The 10,925-nt window shown below is 50.6% G+C and overlaps 2 protein-coding genes across 4 annotated transcripts in view; one reads left to right on the forward strand and one right to left on the reverse strand.

The window, feature by feature from the left end:
- LOC127000875 (NBAS subunit of NRZ tethering complex-like) overlaps positions 1-10,925 on the forward strand; it is a 101,797-nt gene that overhangs the window by 17,269 nt on the left and 73,603 nt on the right. For all 3 annotated transcript variants that reach the window (XM_050864984.1, XM_050864981.1, XM_050864983.1), the window contains exons 21-24: positions 1,040-1,142; positions 1,585-1,796; positions 2,555-2,667; positions 3,520-3,695. In XM_050864984.1, coding sequence (XP_050720941.1) covers positions 1,040-1,142; positions 1,585-1,796; positions 2,555-2,667; positions 3,520-3,695 — 604 coding nt within the window. The remainder of the gene's footprint in view (positions 1-1,039; positions 1,143-1,584; positions 1,797-2,554; positions 2,668-3,519; positions 3,696-10,925) is intronic.
- Positions 5,431-10,925, reverse strand: part of LOC127000876 (mucin-2-like) — a 19,309-nt gene continuing 13,814 nt past the window's right edge. The window contains exon 2 of the mRNA XM_050864985.1: positions 5,431-9,701. Coding sequence (XP_050720942.1) covers positions 6,401-9,701 — 3,301 coding nt within the window. The 3' untranslated portion in view covers positions 5,431-6,400. The remainder of the gene's footprint in view (positions 9,702-10,925) is intronic.

A 10,925-nucleotide genomic window follows, 5' to 3' on the forward strand; every position in this document is an offset into this window, starting at 1 on the left:
ATTCATGCCAGAATTATGTATAGAGGAGGGTATCAGGATAATGTATAGAGGAGGGTATCAGAATAATGTATAGATGAGGGTATCAGGATAATGTATAGAGGAGGGTATCAGGATAATGTATAGATGAGGGTATCAGGATAATGTATAGATGAGGGTATCAGGATAATGTATAGATGAGGGTATCAGGATAATGTATAGATGAGGGTATCAGGATAATGTATAGAGGAGGGTATCAGGATAATGTATAGAGGAGGGTATCAGGATAATGTATAGATGAGGGTAGAAGGATAATGTATAGTGGAGGGTATCAGGATAATGTATAGAGGTGGGTAACAGGATAATGTATTGAGGTGGTTATCAGGATAATGTATAGATGAGGGTATCAGGATAATGTATAGATGAGGGTATCAGGATAATGTATAGAGGAGGGTATCAGGATAATGTATAGAGGAGGGTATCAGGATAATGTATAGAGGAGGGTATCAGGATAATGTATAGAGGAGGGTATCAGGATAATGTATAGAGGAGGGTATCAGGATAATGTATAGAGGAGGGTATCAGGATAATGTATAGAGGAGGGTATCAGGATAATGTATAGAGGAGGGTATCAGGATAATGTATAGATGAGGGTATCAGGATAATGTATAGAGGAGGGTATCAGGATAATGTATAGAGGAGGGTATCAGGATAATGTATAGAGGAGGGTATCAGGATAATGTATAGAGGAGGGTATCAGGATAATGTATAGATGAGGGTATCAGGATAATGTATAGAGGAGGGTATCAGGACACCTCTCCTCCCGAAATTGACCTCTCTTTTTGGCCACTCCTTTGACCTCTATTCAGGAGCAGTAAGTAGCGGGCTTTTTATATATTTCTTTATGCCCTTGAACTCTCTCCTTTGCTGTAAAAAAAATAAAATAAAAAAGATAAACAGTTATTGAACCCACATTGTAATTCAGGTATACAGAATATAATTTAGTGTTTGTGGGCAGTGCAAGATGCCAGCGTTAACACATATATATCACTTCTAAACGCAGGAAGCCACGTTGCAGCGATGAGGAGTGGCGGCGTTTGCTGTACGACACTCTGGAGCTGCAGCAGAAGGTGTTTGCCTGCGTGGAGCCCCAAGTGTGCCTGCAGGTGGGTGCTGTTTTTTTTATTTTTTTTTATTTTATTTTTATTGTCATTTATTGTTCCATTTTTTCCGTACTTTTTTTTTTTGTACAGACTTTTTGTGCAAGTTTTTTTCCCCCCTTTATTTTGCACCGTTGAGTTCCCTCCTTTCCCGTATAAAACATGAATTGAAATAATAAAAAAATAAGTAAATAATCTTCAAGTCACCATCACCTGAGCTGACCTTCCATCCCTCATTTTTTACTGGACCTTTTTTTTGTTTCCCCTTTTTTTCCCTCTCTTGAAGTGCCTCCTTGCCTGTATAAACAATAGATAAATAAATGAATCGATAATCTACAATTCATCATCGCCCAAAAATACTTTCCTGCCCCCAAACATAAATAAGTAAATAGGTAATCTTCAAGTCTCCATCACCCTCACACCTTCCTCCTCTCCTCCCCCCAAACAGAAGGTGATTGAGGCGCTGCTGGGGTCCGAACAGCCAGACAACATCAGGCTGGCGGGTGAGCTGATGGAGACGCGTGCCGACCACTCACCCATCAGCAACCCATACCTGCAGCAGCTCCCCTTCAACCGCGCCGTTCAGCTCGTTGCCGCCGCCGCCACGCACTACTACAACTCCTCCGAGAGCCACTCAGACCAGGCGATCGACTTGGCCATGTAAGGACTTGGGTGTTCTTCTATAGTTCTGTTTTATGCTATCTTGTTTAATGTTAGACCAAGGGGTTTGTGAGTTATGTTGCAGATTATTTAATGGTTTTATTATCTTGTTATTATAGCTATACAAAAAATCACATGTATTTATAACAAGCTCTCCTAAAAAAATATATATTCTAGCTCACTACACAAAATAATAAAAAATAATTAAATAATCTTCAAGTTGCCATCACCTGAGCTTACCTTCCTGCCTCTCTATCTTCCTCCTCTGTTTACTTGTCCAGTTATCATTTGTTCAGATACTCCTTTAATTTTCCTACTTTTCATTGACCAAAGGAACCAACTCGAGGGCAAAACAAATTACAAAAAAATATATATATTCAGTCTTGCTGTACAAAATATTATAGCTATACAAAAACTCACATCTATTTCTCTTGCAGACTCCCTATGTTCTTATGTTCTTATAACAAGTTCCCCTTAAAAAAAATATATTCTAGCTCACTACACAAAATAAATAAATCTAAACGTATCTCTTTCTAAACACATTAACTTCTCATTTCTCGCAAAAACAAACAACAAAAAACATATATATTCTGTCTTGCTGTACAAAATATTATAGCTATACAAAAAATGACAACTATCTATAACAAGTTCCCCTAAAAATATATATTCTAGCTCACTACACAAAATAAATAAATCTAAACGTATCTCTTTCTAAACACATTAATTTCTCATATCTCGCCATCTCTCACTCCCGGCAGGCAGTGTCTCAACCTGATAGAGTCCGAACACGAGGACATCCAGCAGGAGAAGGACCTGATCGAGGCCCTTAAGATCCTGCCTGACTTTGGCATCAACAAACTCCCGCTGCAAGGTATTATTGACATTTTTTTAATTACTTTGCTTCTTAACATTTCTCCTCCTTTGCGCTCATACAAGTGAATCCTTTTACCTCCCTTCATAGTCCTCTTTGTATAGAATTTGATCCTCCTCCTCTTGGTATTTGCAGCAACTCCCTTTTTTTTTACATTTTCACACATAGGAGTCAGATATTACTGGCATTTTTATTTATTTTCCTGCTTAACCTTTCTCTTCCTTTGTGCTTCCCTTCATAGTCCTCTTTGTATAGAATTTGATCCTCCTCCTCTTGGTATTTGCAGCAACTCCCTTTTTTTTAACATTTTCACACATAGGAGTCAGATATTATTGGCATTTTTATTTATTTTACTGCTCAACCTTTCTCTTCCATTACCCTCGTACAACCGAATCCTTTTACCTCCCTTCATAGTCCTCTTTGTATAGCATTTGATCCTCCTCCTCTTCTTCCTTCTGCTTCCTTATAATCCTTTTCACATGTCCTTGATCTTCCTCCTCCTTTTATCTTCCCTTCTCTTGTATAATCTTTGTCTTCCTCTTCTTTTTTTTGCCTTCCTACATTATCCTCTTTGTACTATAGTTTTTGATCCACTTCTTCCTCTTCTTATACTCTCTCCTACCTCTTATTTCCTTCAGTGTTTGCCTCATAATCCTCTTCATGTAGTCTTTGATCCACCTCTTCATTCCCTTACTCTATTTTCCTCTTATTTCTTTCAGTGTTACCCTCATAATCCTCTTCATAATAGTCTTTGATCCACCTCTTCTTCCTTCTACCTTCCTTCATAGTCCTCTTTACATAGTCTTCAATCCTCCTCCTCTTGGTATTCAGTGTCCAATCCCTCCCTTGCAGTCCGCCTGTGTGAGAACCGCCTGTCGCTGGTCGGGGAGTGCCTGGCGGGGCGGGGTGCAGCCTACCGACACAGCTCCCTCCTGCAGCACCTGGCCGGCCTGCTGCGGGTGTGTGGGGGCGACACGCGGACCCGCCAGGCTAGGGTGCTCACACTCATCGCCAAGGCTGCTTTAAAGGTGCGTGGAGGGATGTGTTTTGTGTTATGATAGGTTTTGTTACTTGTGTTTGGAGATGTTTTTATTTAGTGGTATTTGCTGTATTTTCTGATGATTTTACATGTTGCTTTTATTCAGGGTTATTATTATTATTTTTTTTTTTTTTATAGTATGGTAGAATGTATATATTTTTTTAAGGGGATAGGGTATTATATAGAAGTTTAATTCTTATAGTAAAGTAGAATATATGTACTTGTAGCTATTCAGATTTCTTTTTTAGCAAGTTAGAATATATTTTTTTAATGGGGGAGCTAATATATATTGATGTTTTCATTCTTTTAGCAAGCCAGAATGTGTCTTTTATTAGGGGACAGCTCTTAAATTGATGTGTTTTGATTTATTTATATTGTGTGGTGAGCTAGAATATATTTTTTTAGGGGGACAGCTTATAAACAGATGTGGTTATTATGTATAGCAAGCTAGAATTTTTAGAGGAAAAGCTTATGAATAGAAACAGCTGCAGTAGTAATAGTATCAGTAGTAATAGTATCAGTAGTAGTAGTAGTAGTAGTAGTAGTAGGGGGAAGAGGAGGAGGAAGATAAATACCAAAAGACAAAAGCAAAAATAAAGTGTTTGAGAAGGAGGAGGAGGAAGACTAGGAGGAGGAGGAGGAGGAGGAATACCAGAAGACAAAAGAAGGGGTAAAAAAAAGTTGAAGGGCAAAAATAAAATGCTTGAGAAGGAGGATGAGGAGGAAGACTAAGAGGAGGAGAAGGAGGAGGAGGAATACCAGAAGACAAAAGAAGGGATAAAAAAAAAGTTGAAGGGCAAAAATAAAATGCTTGAGAAGGAGGAGGAGGAGGAGGAGGAAGAAGAAGAGAAATACCAAAAGACAAAAGCAAAAATAAAGTGTTTGAGAAGGAGGAGGAGGAGGAGGAAGACTAGGAGGAGGAGGAGGAGGAATACCAGAAGACAAAAGAAGGGATAAAAAAAAAGTTGAAGGGCAAAAATAAAATGCTTCAGAAAGAGGAGGAGGAGGAGGAGGAGGAGGAAGATGAGGAGAATGAGAAAAATATCAGAAGAAAAAAAAAAAAAAAAATTCTCGATAAGGTCCATAAAAATCAAACCACTCACACATTTCATTGTCATTATATTTCAAAAGAAGTTCACACCCTTTTTTGGAGCCAGCCCGACAGTAGGCCTAATATATACACGAGAGAGAGAGAGAGAGAGAGAGAGAGAGAGAGAGAGAGAGAGAGAGAGAGAGAGAGAGAGAGAGATGGTTATTCTTACACTATTCATACATCTATTCACTTATTCACAGTACATCGATAATACTTTTTTTCCTCACTGGTAACATATAAAAAGAGAGATTACAAAAGCCAGGGAAGGTCATGTCCGCCAATTAGTACGCATCCTCCCAATCTGTACTCATAGGAAGAAGAGGAAGAAAAAAACATATAGTAATTGTCTTAAGATCTTACTAGTATCCAATAAGTTCAAATTCCAAACTCTATATTAACTATTTTCAAGTTTTGTTTTTTAATCTGTTATTTTTATTATTTTCATATTTTTCAATTTTTTACCTCGTTGCAAAATATTACGAGCTGCTTGTCTTTTCTGTGTGTGTGTGTGTGTGTGTGTGTGTGTGTGTGTAAATGATTGATTACTTGCGATTATTTTCTTTGTATTTCTTCATTTTTCTACCGTGATGCAAATTTCCCAAGCAGTTTTATTTATGTGCGTGTGTGTGTGTGTGTGTGTGTGTGTGTGCGTGTGTGTGTTTGTGTGTATGTTTTCTTCTTCCATTCTATAAGTACTAAATGGGTGGGTGTGTACAGATTGGGGGACACAGCCTATGCCTCAACAACACATTATATCAGTATGCGGGGGAATAGCGAGGAAGGGGTGATGAAGAAGGGGATGATGAGGAAGGGATGATGAAGGGGGGAGGCAGTAATGTGTTGATGGAAGTGACTTAACTATGTGATGCTACGATGGAGAATGTAGATGCTTTGTGGTGCCTGGAGGAGGAGGAGGAGGAGAGGGACAGAAAGGAGGAGGAGGAGGAGAGGGACAGAAAGGAGGAGGAGAAGAAGGACAGAAAGGAAGAGGAGGAGGGTGAGGAAGAGGAAGAGAAGGATTGGAGAAGAGAAGGAGGACAGGGAGAGGAGCTGGAGGATTGGAGCCAGAAGGATAGGGCACCGAGCGAGGGCCGGGGTGGGGGTGTTCAGCTATCACCCTCAGCAGACCTCCTCAGCAGCGCGGCGGCCGTGTTACCCCCGGTGAGGTCCGCCAGGCACACGTGGGCAGCAGGCAAGGGGGGGGTGGGGAGGCAGGGGATGCACAGCGGCTATAAATATGAACTACAAGCATAACAAGTAAACAATGATGGAGCAGAGACCCCGCGGGGCGCCCAACACCACGCCGGGCCGTGGCGGGGCCGGGGGCGGAGTGGTGGTGGGGGGGGTAAGGCTGCCCGCCACTTCAGCCTGGGTTTGCTGTATAGCTTTAACGATATACCCCAACAACCTTGTTAGCGCCAGCCCCACCGAGCGTCAGCCCCGCCCCGCCCACGCGTCCCGAGTCCGGCGTGGCCGCGCGCCACAAGCAAAGCGGCACTGAACCGTGTGCCCGCACAGCGAGTCCAGTCATTGTGTGGCCGCCCAGGACGGTCTGGCCGCGGCAGACACTACCTACACACACACACACACACACCGCCGCCCTAGGCCCCGCACAGCGCCTGGCTCTGCTCCAGGGACACGTCGCCGTAGAATCTCATGGTCATCCGCCGCCAGTCCAGCGCCGGCGTGGCGGGCGGCGCGGCGCCGCAGCTGTACACGTCGCGCAGCTCGGCCTCGTCCAGCTGGCGGCCCCACACGTTGAGCTCCGTGACCTCGCCCAGCAGGCGGGACGTGGGGTCAAAGTCCGTCAGGTCCGGCAGCAGCGTGTGGCCCACGATGGTGAGGCCGCCGCCCGTCAGCGCCGCGCGGCCCGCCATGACGCCCGTCAGCGTGCCCACCAGGCGCCCGTTGACGAACACCTCCGCCTGGTGGTTGGAGCTGCTCCAGCTGAAGGCCACGTGGTACCACTCGTTGGCCTGGAAGTCGAAGGGCACCTTCTTGAAGTGGAAGCCGCGACCCGCCGCCGGGGCCGGCTTGGCCGTCTCCCGCGGGAGTGTGTTGGCGGCGGCGACGACGGTGCCCTCTCCCTGCCCCTGGTACTGGTCCCGCAGCCAGCGGTCCGCCTCGTCCTGGGAGCGTACGTAGTGCACGGGGCGGGGCAGCAGGCCGCGCCGCAGCAGCTCTTCAGGGTCGGCGCTGAAAATGAGCTCCTCGAGGCGGCGGTCGTCGTGGCGGCGCGTGGTGGCTAGGGGCCGCGGCAGGTCCTCGGGCAGCAGGTACTGGGGCGGCAGCTGCTCCAGGAACAGCGGCGAGGCCTCCTGGTAGTGGGAGGCCGGGGCGCCTTCCTCCTGCACGGCGGGCACGGCCAGGGGCGCCGCCGCCTCCTCCTCGGCGGGCACGGCCAGGGGCGCCGCTGCCTCCTCCTCGTGGAACACGGCAAAGGTGGACGAGGTGCGAGGGGGCTCTACAGCCTCAGGCGTGGCGGCCTGGACGGTGAGGGGCGGTGCGTGGAACACGGGGGGGCGGGGCGCGGCGGGGGGAGCAGGCGGCATCGTGGGGTGCGCCGGCGGCGTGGTGGAGGAAGGCCACTGCAGTGTGGTGGTCCTGGGGGTCGGGGGGGGCGTGGCCCGCTGGGTGGTGGTGGTGGTGGTGGTGGTGGTGGCTGCGGGCGGCAGTTCCTGGCGGGTGGTGGGCGGGGGCAGGTCACCGCGCCGCACCCAGGGGGCCGCGGGAGCCAGCTGGGGCCAGCTTCTGGCGGGAGCGGGGCTGGGGGCGGTCTGCTCCATGGGCTGGCTGGCTGCCGCCGCGCCCCGGGCGGGGGTGGCCGGCAGGGGCTCCTCGGTGGGGGCCAGCACCGCCTCCTCCTCCCGCAGCACCGCCGGGGCCACCGTCTCCTCGTAGTCGGGCAGCGGGCCCAGGTCCTCCAGACGGTTGGGGTTGGCCTCGTCCTCGGTGGGGGGGGCGGGGGCGTGCGAGCCCTCCTGCTGCTGGTACTGGCGGTACATGGCGTTGAAGGCCTCCACGTCCGTGATGGGCACGGAGTACACCACCGCCGTGTCGCCGTCACGCACCGTCTCGGCGCGCTCCATCGCCCGCTGGAACTCCTGCACGTGGCGCGGCGCGATGCTCACCGCCGCCAGCCCCGCGCCGCCCAGCCACTTGTCCCGCCGCAGCGCGTTGGCCTTGGCCGCCGCACTGCCCGCCCACACCGACACCTTGGATTTGTGCCCGCTGACCTGGGGCTTGGTAGTGATCGTGGGGCGGGGCGCGGGGGGACGGGGCCTCGGGGTGGTGGTGGTGGTGGTGGTGGGTGTTTGGGTGGTAGTGGTAGTCGTTGTGGTGGTGGTGGTGGTGGTTGGTGGACGTGTGGTAGTGGTGGAGGGTATGGTGAAGGGGGTGGTAGTGGTGGAGGGTATGGTGAAGGGGGTGGTAGTGGTGGTGGGCGTGGTGGTGGTAGGGGTGGTAGTGGTGGTGGTGGTGGCTGGCGTGGTGGGGCGGGTGAAGGCTGTGGTGGGGGCGGGGGCCTTAGCCTTGGTGGAGGCGTGGTGGTGGTGGTGGTGGTGGTGGGCGGCCATGTTGGGGTTCTTGATCAGCTTCCAGAGGGGCGTCCTGGGGGGCAGGCGGGAGGCGGGGAGGGTGGGGCGCGGCGGGCGGGGCGGAGTCTTGCGGGCCGGGGCCGTGGTGGGTGCGGAGGAGGAGAACCAGCGGGTGGTGTAGCGGGTGGAGGCTGCGGTGGGCGGGGTGGGCGGCGTGGTGCGGGAGGTGGTGATGGGGGCGGGTCGCTTGGGGGAGGTGGTGGTGGGCTTGCCTTTGGTGGAGGCCTTGGTGGTGGGGAACTCAGTGGAGGTGGTGGTGGTGGTGGTGGTGGTGGCGAAGGGGGTGGCGGGGCGGCGGGTGGGGGCTGGCTGCGGCGGCGACCTGAAGGCGGGGGCGAGGGGCGGGTCGGCAGGGCGGGGCGGGGGCAGCGCCACGGGTCCCGGGATGTGCTGGGGCCGCCAGCCACTCAGCTCCAGCTTGACCTCCGTCACCTCGGAGGTCCAGCCTCTGGCGGGGCGGGGCGGGGCCGGGGCGGGAGTCGGGGCAGGGGCGGCGGGTCGCGGTGGCGTCTGGGTCTTGGGGGCCGCCTTGGTGCGGGTCTTGGCAGACGTCTTTTCCCGCCAGATGGGCGACCACTGGTTGGGGGACTCCGGGATGCGCTGCGGCGCCGCGGGCGGCACGTTCCAGTTGAAAAAGACGAAGTCGTCGGCGCCGGAGGGCTCGGTGATGATGGCGGGGCGGCCGCTCTCCTGCATGGCCAGCTCGTAGGGCACGTTGGTCCAGTCGCTGTAGGACTCGGCGCGGCCCGCGCCCTCCCGCATCGGGAGGATGTGCAGGCCGTCGGACAGGCTAGACGGTGCGGCCTGGAGGTCCTCCACGCCCATCTGGTCCACGTCCACGAAGCCGTAGGGCGTCCACGTGTCGTATGAGCGGCCGCTGCGAGGGTCCGCCAGCAGGTCCACAATGTCGCCCAGCCCGCCGCTGTAGTCCACGGCCTCGCGCCTCCGCCGCGCGGCGCGGGGCGGCAAGGCGGGCAGCCAGCGGGTGCGGGGGTGGCGGTCCACTGTGTCCAGGGCGCGCGCTGGCTCGCCGGCGGGTCCGCCCCACAGCACGCCCAGGCCGTCGTGCCGCAGGAAGAAGGCAACCTGGGACTGGGCGTCGGGGGCCACCAGGGTCAGGATGGGCGCCACGCCCTCGGGGAAGGTCGTCATGTTGACCCAGGCGGCCAGCGTGAGGGCCGGCAGCGGCGGCGGCGAGGCCATGAGCCGCGCGTAGCCGCCCTCGCCGAGCACAAGGCGCCGCGCGCTGCCTTCTGTGCCCGCGCCCACGCCCACGCCCGCACACGCTGCCGCCACCAGCAGCAGCCTGCGGAAGGAAACACATGGCGTTAGTACACACACACACACACACACACACGATCACCGCCTCCGCCTCGCCGTCGTTCACACCAGTAACATAAACACTTCCTTCATGGATTGTTCTCGGCGCAGACAATGACGTGCCTGCGCCATGATGGAATGCACGGCGAGAAAAGGCAGGAAGGAGTGTGAGGTGAGGGGTCGAGGAGGAGACGAAGGGAGCGAGGAAGGCGCGAGGGAAAGCAGGAAGGAAGGCGGAAGGGAGGAGGAGGATGAGGAGGTGAGGGGTGAATCTTGCCGGCGGAACACAAAAGAAACATACCTTACCGGGTCCCTGTAATGATGGAAACGACATTTTTCTTCTTCTTTGGCGGCGGAACAAAGTTTATTAAGGTGAAGGTGTCAGAGAGAGAGAGAGAGAGAGAGAGAGAGAGAGAGTTCCCATACGTTAAAAGTTTTTCTCCCCCTTCTCTCAGAATACAATAGTTTCCCCTTAATGGACTGTAATTTTTCTGTTTTTCCCCTTGTTTTTGTTATTTTTTCTTGTTTTCCTCGCTCTCTCCGTCCTCTGTTTCATATTTCCTTTTTCTCTTTTCTTTAATCCTTCCACTGCATTTGTTTTTATTAATTTTGTCAGTATTTTTTTCATTTTTGTTTTTCATGTTTTTTTTCCACTATATCTTCGGTTAATCTCCTTTTTCTTCTTCTTTCTTCTTATTCTTTATTCTATTCTTATTCTGTTTTATAATTATTTATTATTATTATTCTGTTTTATTATCTAGCTGTCTACCATACCGTACATTTATCACGATTTAATCCTTACCTATTATTCTCTTTTTTTTTTGTACATTTCATTCTTTTTCTGTTTTTCGTATTTATATTTTTGTCTAATTTTCCTTATTCGTTATTCTCCCTTTTCTTTATCCTTACCTGTCTACCAATTCTTACCTTTATCATCATTTATTCTTCACTTATCATTCTCTCTTTTGTATATTTCATTCTTTTTCTGTTTTTCTTATTTATATTTTTGTCTTATTTTCCTTATTTCCTCATTCTCCCTCTTCTATATCCTTACCTGTCTACCAATTCTTACCTTTATCATCATTTATTCTTCACTTATCATTCTCTCTTTTTGTATAATTCATTCTTTTTCTGTTTTTCTTATTTATTTTTTTGTCTTATTTTCCTTATTCGTTATTCTCCCTCTTCTACATCCTTACCTGTCTTTTTC

This window comes from Eriocheir sinensis, chromosome 19 (assembly GCF_024679095.1).
Source record: "Eriocheir sinensis breed Jianghai 21 chromosome 19, ASM2467909v1, whole genome shotgun sequence".
NCBI lineage: Eukaryota > Metazoa > Arthropoda > Malacostraca > Decapoda > Varunidae > Eriocheir > Eriocheir sinensis.